The sequence below is a fragment of the Acomys minous genome (assembly GCF_964271855.1).
Source record: "Acomys minous genome assembly, chromosome: 13".
NCBI lineage: Eukaryota > Metazoa > Chordata > Mammalia > Rodentia > Muridae > Acomys > Acomys minous.
In genome coordinates this window covers 13216992-13232546 of record NC_140495.1, presented here as the reverse complement: position 1 = coordinate 13232546, position 15555 = coordinate 13216992, and the positions used below count along the sequence as shown (strand labels likewise).

Genomic DNA, 15555 nt, shown 5'->3' with positions numbered 1-15555 from the left:
TAAGAGTGACACATCGTACATAGGATACGTGCACAGGTAAAATTATCTATTGTGTGCCTATTTTATTGGAGAGATGTCTGTTCCTTTCTCTGTATCTTTGTTTGTTTGTTTGTTTCTTTCTTTCTTTCTTTCTTCCTCCCTCCCTCCCTCCCTTGAGACAGGGTTTCTCTGTGTAGCCTTGGCTGTCCTGGACTCACTTTGTAGACCAGGCTGGCCTCAAACTCACAGCAATCTGCCTGCCTCTGCTTCCCAAGTGCTGAGATTAAGGGCGTGGGCCACCACACACGCCTTCTTTTTCTTTTTAAAGATACAGTTTCACTATGTAGCTCTGGCTGTTCTGGAACTTACTATTTAGACTAGGCAGGCCTTTAACTCACAAAGATCGGCCAGCCTCTGCCTCCTAAGTGCTAGGATTAAAGGCATGTGCCACCATGCCCCTCTTGAATATTTCATCTTGAATCTTCATTTGTGTAACATGTGGACTGTTTTTCGTTTCTCCCAAATGCTACTAGATTATAGTTGAAATGAATTTAATTTTCTTGGAGTACCTTTGTAAAACTGGATCATAGGGTCAAGTGATAACCAGGCAGCATGTATGTGGTTAGTATTACACGGTTGTTATAAAGGGAAAGATAGTATCCTTGTGTACCATTGAGAATGTGTAGGCTCATCATTGATTGACGCACTTCGCTCAATTGCTGGATAAGAACTTGTGCCCATCTATATATACCTGGTGGACTAGAATAGTGTGGAATTGTCAGAACAACAAAGTATGTTCTTAGAAATTACACAGCAGGTAAATGTATTTCAAGGCATAAAAACAGTTCACATTTTTCATGATCAATTTTGGTACAGTATTAGATGAATTTTGGGGGTATTGATGGCCTAGTAATAAATAGTACTCTCCTCCCCCCCCCACACCTTTCTTCACTTCCTTCCTTCACAACCTTTTGAAAGTTGATAATTTGGCCGTTAATAGATAATTTGGTGGTTTTCCATCCATAGGAAAATACACTGAATTGCCTAGTGTGTGTAAAGACCCTAATTTTTTTTTTCTAGCATGGCAAAGGATATGGCAGTGGTGGGGATGGAACACAGTTGAGTAATAGAATGCTTGCCTGGGTGTGCGAGGGATCATGGTTTCCATCCTCAGCACCATATCAACAGTGAACATTGAAAAAATATACTAAATAGCAGGTATTGTCTTTGTACACGTAACCTTCAAAGTGTTGAACTGAGTTGCTGTGTTAGTTACACACTGATCACTTGAACACCAGACTCAGATTGATGGAAATTTACTGAATGCTGCCTAAAGACTGACCAGTCAGGGACACAATCTGGGCTCAGGAGCGAGACTGTGACACTGAACCACTTTCAAAGTGAGTTTTTAAAGGGCAAAACCACAACCAGCCAGGAAAAATCATTTCTACTCTAGGTACATTGATTGTGTCCTTCCAAGCAAGAAGAATTAACTTTCAAGTTCATTCTGTCTAGGTAGCTAGATAAAACATCATAAGCTGATTGGCTAGGATTTATGGTAGGGGAACTCTTGGTCTTTCCAGCTTTCTCCACCTTTCCAGGAGAAGGAAACATAGCAGGTATTTTGGTTTAGCTTAAGTAGAATATAAATTATTAATTCAAGCAGAATGTTCAACAAGCATTGAATTGTAAGTAAAGGGCTGTTCAAGCTCCCAGGCAGGCGGAGCCTGAGAACCTGAACTTAATTTCACCTCATAATCAAAATGGAGACTTGGAGGCAAAATGGCTGCATCTATGCTAACCATTAAGGTCTAGGCATGTCTGGACATGTTTCAGTGTGGTGTGCCTCAACAACTGCTCTTATTGGGAATGGTAGGTGAGACATTACAATTGTTCTATGGGTGTTCTCAGTATAGAAACTATAGATGACTTCTATTTTATTTTTCACAGACACACACACACACACACACACACACACACACACACACACACATATATCTTAAGGGTTAGAAATCTCAAGAAATAGATTCTTGTTAGAAATACAGTGCCACAATCCTTTATTTTGGTATGTTGCTCGTGAGATAATACAGCCAACCAGACAGGTGGTGGTAGCACTCACAGGTGGATCTCTATGAGTTTGAGGCCAGCCTGGTCTACAGAACTAGTTCTAAAACAGCCAAGGCTACACAGAGAAACCCTGTCTCCAAAAACCAAAGGGGGGGGGGCCAGAGAGAGAGGGAGAAAATATATATAATTTATTCTGTTAATCATATTCCTTGGGCCAGATCCTGTTTATTTAAAGCCAAATGTATTAGGTTTTGGAAAATGCTTAAATACCAACCAATCTGTTTTCTTTGTAGTGTATTTTCCCCGCCTCCTCATAGCTTTATGTTATCAGTTTCAAAGCAGCATTCTGTTAACCCACGTTAACTCATTATTTTGGTTTTTGTTTTGTTTTTGCAGGAGGTGTATCGAATTCCAAAGAAAAGTCAAACTGAAAAGGAGAGCACAGGTAGGTTGAAGAGTACTTGTGCAGGTAGCTTTAGAAGAATTCCTTATGTAATTGAGGAGTCAACTAATAAAGAACTTTAATGTTCTTCCTTTTGATATAAACATACATACATATGTTTGTTGATATAAACATACATAAAATGAAACATAGCATGTAATAGTTTGCAAACTCCTGTATGCTTTCTTGGTGAATTTTCCAAAGGAGATACTTCTTATACTGCCTGTGTTCTTGCTTTGGTGACTTACCTTTCATTTATCTGACCCTGTAGAATAGAGAACCCTGTTTGTTCGTTTTCTTGATCCTTCAGTGCTGGGATTGAATCTAGGGCTCCTCATATGTTAGACAAGTACTCCACCACTGAGTTTTTCTCCCGGGCCTCAAAGTAGACATTAAAAATTTTTTTTTAAATTTTAGATGTGTCTATGAATGTTTTGCCTGTATGCATGTCTGTTTACAGTGTGTTTGCTTAGTGCCTATCAGAGGCCAGAAGAGGGTTCTGGAGCCTCTGGAACTGCAGTTAGGGGTGTTTGTCAGCAACTATATAGGTGCTAAGAACCAAACCTTGCTCTTCTCCAGCCCTTCAATTTTTTAAAAAAAGAACTATTCTTTTATCTTTATGGGTGTTTTGCTTGCATGTATATGTGTGTAGTATCTATGTGTGACTGGTGCCCTCAGAGGCCAGAAAAGAGCAGCAGATTCCCTAGAACAGCAGTTACACGTAGTTGTGAGATGGCATGTGGGTACTAGGAATCAAACCTGAGTCTTCTGTAAGAGCAGCAAGTGCTCTTTAACGACTGAGCCATCTCTCCAGCCACAAAGTAGACATTGTTAAATCTGTATTCTTAAAGGTCTGTGGAGGAATATTTATCTCCAGCTGCCCATATGTAGGGAGGTGTGTGTGCGTGGGCATGGTACGCACTTTTAATCCCAGCACTCGGGAGGCCGAACCAAGTAGATCTATGAGTCTGAGTCCAGTCTGCTCTACAGAGTGAGTTCCAAGACAGCCAGGGCTGTTACACAGAGAAACCTTGTGTCAAAAGGGGGGTTGCGGAGGGGGGGGGGTAGGGGGGGAGGAAGACTTACTAGAAGTCAGCGACTACTGAGGAAGCTCAGAATCGCTGTTACAGCAGATACACATGTTCCATGGTAGCCTTAGTTCTTGACTTTACTGCCTCACTGTTTTAACAAACTAAGGAACTAAAGCACTGAACTCAATGGGGCACTGGCTGGTTTCTTGCCTCCCTTCTAGTACTGACTCAGGGTTGCTAGAGTGAAAAGACCTGTGTGTTGTGTGTTGACCTTTACCTTTGTTTTGTTTGTTTTGTTTTTTTTCCAAGACTGTCTTGGACCATGCTGGCCTGGAACTCACAGAGATTCCTCTGCCTCTGCCTCCTAAGTGCTGGGATTAAAGGCATGTGCCACCATGCCTTTATCTTATTTTTAATGAGCATAGGCTCTTACACTTTTAAAAAATTATATATATATATATTTATTTATTTATTTATTTTATGTGCATCAGTGTGAATGTATCAGATCCCTTAGAACTGGAGTTACAAACAGGTGTGAGCTGCCATGTGGGTGCTGGGAATTGAACCCAGGTCCTTTAGAAGAGCATACAGTGCTCTTAACCCCTCAGCCCAAAGTTCTAATGGTTTATTCTCTTCATAGCTAAACTTCCTCCATGGGACTATAAAGAACTCTAATAAGAAATAAGATGGTTCTGGGCAGTTTTTTTCTTGGTAGAACCATTGGCAGCAATGTTGTTAGCAAAGTTGTTAGGAGCTACCAGTCCAGGGTTACCTACGTTAGGCAGTTAGCCCTATAGGCAAATCTCAGGGTTACCTTCAATGTTTTCTAAGCATCTAGTATAATAGAGCCCTTGGGGAGCTGCAAAGGATGAGCTTGAATTTTTTTTCATGAACGAACAACCTTTTATATAGAAACCTCAGCCTTTATCTTGTTTGTGGAGTCTTTTTTGTTTAGTCTCAGACTTAGAATAAGGAAATATGAATTTGGTTTTGATTCCTCAATGTCAAACAACTAAAACTTAGAACCTTTAAAATTTAAAGTCAAGTCTAGATGAAGAGTCCATACATTTCTTTGGGATAGAAGTTTTATTATGTACTTGATGTGTTGTTTTCCTACTAAAATAAACTTGAAGAAGCAAAACCCAAAACTTACCTTTCTAGTAACTGAACGAGGGAGAGATGCTGCTTCCTTCAGAGATCAAACAGCTCCAAAGACCCCTAACAGGTCGAGAGAGAGAGACCCAGACAAGCAGACTCAAAACAAAGAGAAAAGGAAGCGGAGGGGCTCTCTCTCACCACCCTCCTCTGCATATGAGCGGGGAGCAAAACGGCCAGATGACAGGTAAGTGACCATGCGACTTTTTCTCATTTGGGCAAATCAAAATGTTTCCAAGTCAAGTCAACAAAAAAAGAAGACATGAAAATGGAGCCAGTGAGGTGGCTCAGGTAAAGCAGCTTGCTGCCAAACCTGGTGGCCCTGAGTTTAATCCCTGGGACCCACGTGGTAAGAAGGGGAGTCACCTCTTGGCAGGCTGTCCTGTAACGTCCATGTTTATGCTGTGCACCATACACACACCACTTGCACATTAAATGAATAGGGTAGGATAGGATAGAATTTTTTAAAGAAGGGTTTTTAGATGGAGAAAGATGTCAGAAATGGGAGCGTGCACAACTAAAATTCATGGTATATATGCATAAAACTTTCAAAGAGTTTTTTTTTTTTAATGGGGCCACCAAGATAACTCAGTGGGTAAAGACGCTAATGTCAAGCTAATGTTTTTTCCCAGGACTCAAATGAGGAAAGAATACCTAAGTCTCTCAAGTTGTCTCCTGACTCTCTAAACTGCATTGTGGCATGCCCACTCACAGATTCATAAAATAAGTATATAAATATAAAAGGGGAGGCGGATGTGGGGACACTCAAGAGGCAGAGGCAGGCAGATCGCCGTGAGTTCAAGGCCAGCCTGGTCTACAAAATGAGTCTAGGAGAGCCGAGGCTACACAGAGAAACCCTGTCTTGAAGAACCCCCTCCCTTCAATAAAAATAAAGAAAGAAAGAAAAGAAAAAAATATCTGTGAGTTAAGACTGGGCACAGTAGCATATAGCTATATAATCCCAGCATTTAAGTGATGGAAGTAGGATTATTGAAAGTTCAGAGTCAGCTTTGTCTACATAGCAAGTTTCAGACTAGCCAGGGTTAAATAGTGAGACCTTGTTTCAAAAGATAGGCGCGCGCGCGCGCACACACACACACACACACACACACTGGCCTTTCAAATTAGTATCTTCTAGATATATAAGTATACAATCTTGCTGGTGAGTTTTTTATTTGTTCACTTGTCTTTGATAGGATCTTGCTGTGCTGCCATACTTAGCCTAAAGTAGAGCAGTTGTTCTGTCTTAACATCCTGAGTTCTAGGATGACTGGTGTTAGCTACTATGCTGACTGGTTTTTGTGTGGGTGTTGAGGTCAGGCTCAGATACTCCTGCTGAACAGCATGTTGGACTGTTTCTTGACTCATGTCACTTTTTCTTTTCTTCTTCATTTATTTACAAAGAAATAGGTTTTATCATGTGTTTAAACATTTCTGGATTTATGGTTATATAAGTTGCTTCAACCCTAAGGAAGAATAGGAAAATTGTATCACTAATTCAGGCATCTAAACTCTGAGAATAGAAATGGAATTATTAAAGTGTTAGAATTCCTGGGGCTTCTCTTCTAGGTGCCTGGTGCCTTACTTTTTGTTTTATGGCATCTGGGGATTGAGCACAAGGCTTTGTATACAGTGGATACACACCTTGCCAGTGAGTTATATTCTCCAGCCCAATGTATTTTAAAGAATCATTTATAAAGGCAGGCATGGTGGTACACACCTTTAATCCCAGCACTTGGGAGGCAGAGATAGGGAGATCTCAGTGAGTTCCAGGCCAGATAGTCTGCAAAGCCAGTCCAGGACAGCCAGGACTACAGAAAGAAACCCTGTCTCGAAAAACAAAACAACATTTATTTTTAAAATGTGTGTCTGTATGCGCACAGGCATGTGCGCATATGTCTTCAGAGTTCAGAAGTATTGGATGCTCATGAGTTGTGGGCTTTAGGCACACTTTTTATAAACTGTTTTATTAGGATTTCTTAATGCCTCTTTCTCCCTTTTCCTCCCCAGTCCCTTTTAACACCCCCAACACCAGGTAGGAGAAAAAGAAAGTGGGGAGAGCAGGAGGAGTTCTCTCTGGCTAATTCCTGCTGGCTAGGGTCGTTGGGTTCCTTGGGGCAAGTTATATCTTCATTTCAGGATATCTCCAACTTCTCAGTAGCCTGCAGCAGCAGCAGCCAGGGGCAGCAGGGGCAGGCACCAGCATTATTCTTCCTTGGATCTGCCACTAGCATTTATTCCCTCTCCAGAGTCCTCAGAATTTAACTATCTGCAGCTGGCAGAGAGCCCCTCTCAGAGCCTGCGTGAAGCAAATAGTTTGCTGGTGTGGACAATCTGAATCAGCCCCATATCCCACTCCTGGGATTGAAACAAAAACATGTTTACCATAACCAGTAAACATAACTAAAAATTTAAAGATACCAAAACTTACAATGGGCCATTGTGAACTACCTGATACGGCTTCTGGGAACTGAACTGCAGCCATCAACAAGAACAGTACAGGCTCTTGACTGTCGAGCCATCTTTCCAGCTTTCTTGTTTTGTTTGCAATGCTGGATATTGAATTTAAATAATTTATTTAATTTTATTTTATGTGCATTAGTGTGACAGTGTCAGATCCCTTGGAACTGGAGTTACAGACAGTTGTGAGCTGCCATGCAGGTGCTTTGAATTGAACCTGGGTCCTTTAGAAGAACAGACAGTGCTCTTAACCACTGAACCATCTCTCCAGCCCTCTGGATATTGAATTTAAGCAAGCCCCCAATAACAACCCTCATTAACTAGTTTTCAGTGTGACTTTTAGGCAATGCCAAATTAGATTTGATGTGGTTAGTGGTTTCTTCATAATTGGTTTACTGTTTTATAAGTGTCTTGATTATGTCAGTGATTTGGTAACCTTTTGTAGTATTGTTTTCTTTGTAGATATGATACTCCAACTTCTAAAAAGAAAGTACGAATTAAAGACCGAAATAAACTTTCTACAGAGGAGCGCAGGAAGTTGTTTGAACAAGAAGTAGCACAGAGGGAGGCTCAGAAGCAACAGCAACAGATGCAGAACTTGGGAATGACATCACCGCTACCTTTTGACTCTTTGGGATATAATGCCTCTCATCACCCCTTTGCTGGCTATCCACCAGGTTATCCCATGCAAGCCTACGTGGATCCCAGCAACCCTAATGCTGGAAAGGTGCTTCTGCCCACACCTAGTATGGACCCTGTATGCTCTCCTGCTCCTTATGAGCATGCTCAGCCCTTGGTAGGACATTCTACAGAATCCCTTGCTGCCCCTCCATCAGTGCCAGTGGTGCCACATGTGGCAGCCTCTGTGGAAGTTTCTAGTTCACAATATGTGGCTCAGAATGAAAGTGTAGTACACCAAGACTCCAACGTTCCTGTAATGCCAGTACAAGCTCCAGGCACAGTCCAAGGACAAAATTACAGTGTCTGGGATTCAAACCAACAGTCTGTCAGTGTACAGCCCCAGTATTCTCCTGCACAATCTCAAGCAACCATATATTATCAAGGACAAACATGTTCAACTGTCTATGGTGTGACATCTCCTTATTCACAGACAACTCCTCCAATTGTGCAGGTAACCTCTCTTTTGTATTTTAAAGTCTGTTAATGCCATGCTATAAGAAATCCTGTTCATAACCTGATTTCACTTGAGATGCTAGTTAATCTGCTAGGAAGGAAGAAGTCCTGTGGTTGAGTATTTTGTTTGTCTCTTGGTACTAGGGATGAAGCTCAGCACACGTTTCCCACTACATTATAGCCCTAGACCTTGGATCCATTGCGACTGCATCGGTTGTCTACTATGTAAAATGTTGGCTTGGGCTGGGGACTCCTGACATCTTAAGACAATATATGTTACAGTTTCCATGAGTAAGGAGTTTAGAAGCAACTCACCTTGGGTAGTCTGGATCACAGCCCTTAAAATTACAGCCACGCTATTTTCTAGGACTGTAGTCATCTGAAGGCTGGATTGAGAATGGGAGATTCTTTGCACTTATTCAAACCAGGGCTTCCCAGTAGGACTACTCACAGTTCCTGTTACTGTGCTGTACTCTGTTCATCACAGAGAGGTGCTTACCAGGTGGTGGTAATCACTGGATGAAGGCTTGACCAGTATAATCTAGAAGGGAAATAACTACTGACCTAGTTTACTTTACATGTCCTTTGTTTGGTTTGGTTTAGGCTTCCCTGGCTGTCCTGGAACTCTTATCTATAGACCAGGCTGGCTTCAAAGTCAGAAATCCACCTGCCTCCGCCTCCTAAATTCTGGGAGTAAAAGCATCTGCCACTACTGCCCAGCTACTTTGCATATCCTAGGTAGTAGACAAATGGCTTCTCTTCTACTCTCTATGAAATTAGTTGGTCAGAGCTGATGTAAGGATTTGGGTAATGAGAAACGTGTAGCATGGTTGTTAGAGTTTATTTTGAATCCTAACTATCATTTACTTTATTTTTGGAGAAGACGCATCTATTATTGAGTCTTCATTTCCTCATCTGTAAAATGGCAGAATGCCTTAAAATAATTTAATTTTTTTTGCCTAAGATGGTAGGTAGTAATGATGAATTTCAAAAACTTTAGTCATAGCTATTTTTTTTTATTATTTATTTTTATTTTATGTGCATCAGTGTTTTGCCTTCATGTGCCTTTGTGAAGGTGTCAGATCTTGGAGTTACAGACAGTTGTGAGCTGCCATGTGGGTGCTGGGAATTGAACCGGGTCCTTTGGAGGAGCAGTCAGTGCTCTTAACTGCTGAGCCATCTCTCCAGCCCCTTGGTCATACTTATTATTCAGTTACTTTACTGCTGAAGGAAGTATTAATTTAATGTCTATGGAGTACAGCTAGGTCGTGTTCATCTACTGTTATCTAGGCCACAAATAGAATCTCTAGTAAATGGCCTTAAAGTCTATGATGTTCAAATCCTGTTTTTGAACCATAACAACATACGGAATACTGAGAGTTACAAGTTGTGGATACTCTTGATGATACAATGTGTGACATGCAAAAATTAAATTTGTAGTAAACTTATGGTTTGTATTTAGTATGGCATTTGGAAAAAAATTGTTGCTGGACTGGAGAGATAGATGGCTCAGCGGTTAAGGCACTGCCTCCTTTTCCAGAGGCCTGGGTTCAATTCCCAGCAACCACATGGTGGCTTGCAACCATCTTTAATGAGATCTGATGCTTTCTTCTGACCTGCAGGTGTACATGAGTGATTTAGTGTAACAAACTTGGACGAGAACACTTCAGTGCCTCAAAATATTTTCTTTGCTTTTTCAAGTCAGGGTTTCTCTGTGTAACAGTCCTAGCTGTCCCGGACTCACTCTATAGACCAGACTGGCCTTGAACTCGAGATCCACCTGCCTCTGCCTCCCAAGAGCTGGGATCACAGACCTGCACCTCTGCTCCATGCTTTCTTTGAAATATTTCCTTTAATAAAATGTTACTCATCAATTTTCTCTTCTTGAAATAGAGCAGAATAATTGTGTTTCCCCTGTATGTTTAACTTCCCCAAATACAAGAAGCAAGCTGTCAGCCAGGCTTGGTTGCATGACATGTAACCTCCCCACCTCCTTTTAGTGCTGGGAAGTGATCCCAGAGTGTAATGTATTTCAAATATGCGTTCTACCACTGATTATTATCTGGGTTTATAGGAAGCTCCCCCCCCCCCCAAGACAGGGTTTCTCTATGTTAGCCTTGGCTGTCCTAGACTCACTTTGTAGACCAGGGTGGCCTCAAACTCACAGTGATCCTCCTGCCTCTGCCTCCCAAGTGCTGGGATTAAATACCTATGCCACCACGCCTGGCTATATGAAGCTTTAAAAAGTCTTTTTGATAGCATATTTCCTGTTTTACTCTGGTTTGGGATCTGAGCCCAACCTGACGTCATGTACCCTCTTTTTTTTTAGTGGTCACAATGTTTTTTGTTTTGTTTTTTTAATTTTATTTTCTTAATTTATTCATATTACATCTCAATGGTTATCCCCTCCCTTGTATCCTCCCATTCCTCCCTTCCTACCATTTTCCCCTTACTCCCCTCCCCTATGACTATGACTGAGGGGGACTTCTTCCCCCTGTATATGCTCATAGGGTATCAAGTCTCTTCTTGGGTCTTGTACCCTCTTATTGTGACATCAGGAAGTAGTTTCTCATTGAATGTTCAAGCTGGGTGTGGTGGCACATGCCTGTAATCCCAGCACTCAAGAGGCAGAAGCAGGAATGTCTCCTGAGTTCAAGGCCACCCTGGTCTACAGAGTTTCAGGACAGCCAGCACTACACAGAGAAACCTTGGCTCAAAAAACAAAAAGAAAGTTCAGTTTCCTATTATTAACCTGTAATTTTAAATGTCAGGTTATATCCAATATCACATTCTGTTCACAGAAGGTTTGGGTTCAATTCATATTTACAAAGAGGTGGAGAATAATATATATGGGGATATGACTGAGCACCATCTCAAGGGAATCCACGTTTTCTTCTTTGCTCCTAAGTGGAGGAGTTAAGCTATAAATTTGGATATTTAAGATAGCTTTAATAACTTTGATACTACTTGAGGATTATAATATCTCTTAGAAGTTAGATGAATTCCTATGAATATGACCCTTTTTAATGTTCAGAGATCCACCTGCCTCTGCCTCCTGAGTGCTGGGAAAGGGGTGCACCACCACAGCTTGGCTCTTATGAGACTTTAGGTGTGAACAAATATCTGCATCTGATTGAGAGGTGGAAGGTCATTCCTCATGTAAAACCCTGCACATGAAAATTTATAGGTTCATTCTGCGATTTTTGTAGGAGTTTTATTATAGATTGCCAAAAGTTTAAAAACAAGAATTGAGTTTTTATTATTTGATGATTATTTTATTCTGTGAATTATTCTGTTTACTGTTAATTGTGACTAGTTGGTAACAGAGGACCCCAGTAAAGCTGTATATGGTGGTATGTGCTTAAAATTGCAAGCCTTATAAAACAGGCAGAAGGATTGAGTTCAAAGCCAATCTGAGCTATAAGGGAAAAAAAAGTTGGAGGGTACTTAAAAACAAAACAACAATAACAACAACAACAACAAACCCAGAATGTACAGATGTGTGTGTATGTGAGAAAGAGAGAAAAAGACTGACTGACTGACTGTGCCTTTGACACTGTGTGCGTGGGGTGGTGGAATTTAAATCCCTTGGGCAGCTCTCACCATTCTAGTTTTCATGAGAGATGGACAGTTTCTGTAAACAACAACAAAAAAGTGGGGTTTTTTGTATTTAATTACTTTTGTGCTAAATACACTGATGTGAAATTAAAGTAAATTATTTGGTGATATACATCTTTATTCCCAGCACTCAGGAGGCAGAGGCAGCAGGATCTTTCTGAGTTGGAGGCTTGCCAGCAATACATAGTGAAACTGTGTCTCAAAAAACAAACAACAACCAAAACAACAACAAAACCCTTTCATGTTTGAAACAGAACCCAGATGTACATATGTATAATAAGTATCTTTTCTAAAGGGGGATGTATACCTGTTTAAGTTTGTGTCATATTGGAAGTCAGTTACTGCCTTGCATAGGATGATCCAGAGAAATAAAAATTATAACTTTGTTCATTTTGTCTTTTAGAGTTATGCTCAGCCAAGTCTTCAATATATCCAGGGACAGCAGATTTTCACAGCTCACCCACAAGGAGTGGTGGTACAGCCAACTGCAGCCGTGACCACAATAGTTGCACCAGGGCAGCCCCAGTCCTTACAGCCAGTAAGAAATGTTTCCTTTGTTAACCCTCTCATTGACTATATATCTTGTCCTTACTCCCCCCCAAAAAAATTTTTTTTCAATATTCTTTGTAATTGATGTAGCCACTAATTTTTACCTGGATAGCATGAAGTCACATATTCTGTGAAATTACAGCCACATGTATTGGCTAGGATCCTTTTTGTTATCTACCTTGAATAATTTTATATTTTTATATATTATCAACTTTTAATGTAATAGTTTTTCTAGACACAGCCAGGGAATTATGGTATATACCTGTAATCCCAGTACTCTGGAGGTAGGAGGGTTATGAGTTCAAGACCAGCCTGGGCTACAGAGGTGAGTTGACCAGCAAATTGGGTGTCATAGTCAAGATTCTGTGTTAAAAGAACTAATTTTGGGGCCAGTGAGGTAGAAATGTCTTTACTATGTAGGCCCGACAAGGCTGATCCCCAGAACTTTTGTAAAGGTGGAAGGGGATAGCTAGTTCACACAGTAATCTACCCCACTCTCCCCACCATGTGATGGCACGCACATGTCTGCACTCACACACATTATATACATACAATAACAACATTTCAGTTTCTCGTTTCTTGGGCTGTCTATTTATAATTACTGAGTATTAGAATGTTGAATGATTATTCATATTTAATAATGAATTATTATTTTAGTGAATACAGCAATTACTCCTTACCAAAATAACCACACAGAGAGACTAGGATCTATTTAATTAGCCGATAGCCTAATTAAACCTCCAACCTAGTATAGCTCCCTCCCATTCCAATTTCCCATTTTATACTTGCTTTTTATTCATATCCCAGGTCCAGCTCATTCCTCCTGGTGCTTCCCGGTCCTCCCCAGGTGTATCTCTCCTGTCCTTCCTGTTCTTTCTCCTCCCCTTACTGGACTAGAATAACCTTATTCTTTGTTATTGCTCAGCGTTGGCTAGTTGGTTTTTATTGGCAATACAGAAAACAAGGAGTGACATGTTTGTGTAAACTTAACACAGGAGATACTTAGAATAAACATCACAATTCAGTGTCTGGGTTGAAGCCAGAGAGTGGGATAGAGAAATCAGCATTTGAATAAACAAGGATAAATTGTCCACTATCCACAAGAACATTATACCAACATAAACAATATTCTACTTATATGTAGGCCTGCATACCAGAAGAGGGCACCAGATCACATTATAGATGGTTGTGAGCCACCACGTGGTTGTTGGGAATTGAGATCAGGACCTCTGGAACCCCTGAGCCACCTCTCCAGCCCTCAAGGGAATATCTTAACCGTAAAAAGCAAAATGCTAGCACATACTTTCAACATACAGTGGCACAGGATATACATTACCATTTCAAAAGGAGGAAAGGGAACATAATGAGAAAGTACTGGACCAGAGTGAGACCTAGACTGAAAACCAGCCAAGCAAATTCCAAATTCTGTCAGAGTACTCTTAAGATGTTGAACTCCTTTCAGATTTGTTGGCTGCAGCACACTTCCGTGTGTGTGTGTGTGTGTGTGTGTGTGTGTGTGTGTGTGTGCGCGCGCGCGCGCGCGCCAGCTCCACACCCAGTCTTTAGCTTTCCTTGGCAGGATCTGCAGTACAACCCAGGCTTCACCTTCACACCTTCATGGAATAGCATCTGCAGGCCGCCATAACAGGGACACCCTTGAAACGAGCTGCAGAGGGAGGTTGCACACCCCCTTCTCTTGTCCTTGCCTCTAAAGTGGAGTCTGCCAAGGTCTGCTGCCTATCTCCTTGTGTGCTTACTTAGCTCCATCCTACTTCCTGTTGCTCCTTTCTCCTTAAGCTGTACATTTTGTATTTCTCTTTGTCCTTTTCATTATAGATCTCTGCATACGAGTGGCTACGAAAAACCAGACATCACAGTCAGTACAAGGCTGTCTTGAGCTCTCTTTGAAGGCCTTTGATCCAAAATTCTTCAATTTAGCCTAAGGAGATTTTTAGGGCAATGTAAAAAGTAACCACACCCCCACGCCACCCCCCGGGTTGGAGAGATGGCTCAGAGGTTAAGAGCACTGGCTGCTCTTCCAGAGGTCCTGAGTTCAATTCCCAGCAACCATATAATGGCTGACAACCATCTATAATGAGATCTGACGCCCTCTTCTGGATGCTGGCATACATACAGATATAGTACTCATATACATAAAATAAATAAATAAATCTTAAAAAAAAAAAAAAAAACAAACAAGAATTATCACTTACTAATATTCTTCTCTGAAACCTCTTGAACAGGGCACTCATAATCTGCATTGCTTTCAGCATCACTGTCTTTTATGCTTCCTGCTTAAAACATTCAACTGCTTTTTAAATTTTCTTTTTGGTTTTCTGAGACAGGGTTCCTCTGTGTAGCATTGGCTGTCCTGACTCACTTTGTAGACCAGGCTTTTCTCGAACTCACTGCAATCCTGGGAGTAAAGGCGTGAGCCACCAAGCCTGGCCTCAACTACTTTCCTAATCCAGAGTCCACAGTCCACCAACAAGCAGCGTGGTCAGGCCTGTCACAGCAGTAGCCTGCTCCTGGTACCAACTTATCTTAGCATTGCTACAAAGAGATACCATAACCAAGCATTTAATTGGAAGCTTTGTTATGAAATATAATGCAGAGGGGGCTGGAGAGATGGCTCGATGCTTAAGGGCGCCGCCTGCTCTTCCAAAGGTCCTGAGTTCAGTTCCCAGCAACCACATGGTGGTACAACCATCTGTAATGTGCTCTGATGCCCTCTTCTGGCCTTCAGGTGTACGTGCAGGCAGAGCACTGGACACATAAAAAAAGAGAGAAATAAAATGCAGTAAGGGATACCATGGTGGACCCATGCAAAGGTGTGCCCCTGAGAAATTATACCATGCAACAGATCTGGAAAAGTAGCTTTGTTGGGGGAAGGGAGAGGAGTGAGGACCTGGAGAAGGGATAAAGGCAGACAAGTGGACAGACAGACAGACAGATGGGAACACAGCCGTGAGGGCTGTCCTTTTCTTTATTTTTAAAAACTTTTAAAAATTTATTTATTTATTTATTTATTTATTTATTTATTTTGGAGGGGAGATGTGGAGGGGGGCAGTTTCGAGACAGGGTTTCTCTGTCTATCCCTAGCCATCTTGAACTCACTTT

At 41.3% G+C, this 15555-nt stretch overlaps 1 protein-coding gene across 8 annotated transcripts in view; it reads left to right on the top strand.

Moving 5' to 3' along the window:
- The window catches only part of SETD2 (SET domain containing 2, histone lysine methyltransferase), a 95756-nt gene that overhangs the window by 55339 nt on the left and 24862 nt on the right, over positions 1–15555 (top strand). For 7 of the 8 annotated variants that reach the window (XR_014773594.1, XM_084752550.1, XM_084752553.1 and 4 more), the window contains 4 exons: positions 2443–2491; positions 4681–4861; positions 7597–8266; positions 12290–12424. Coding sequence is in view for 6 of the 8 variants with exons in the window: in XM_084752550.1 (XP_084608676.1) it covers positions 2443–2491; positions 4681–4861; positions 7597–8266; positions 12290–12424 (1035 nt within the window). In the remaining 2 variants the exon portion in view is untranslated. Of the gene's footprint in view, positions 1–2442; positions 2492–4680; positions 4862–7596; positions 8267–12289; positions 12425–15555 lie in introns of those variants that run through there. The other variant, XR_014773595.1, reaches the window with a different exon arrangement.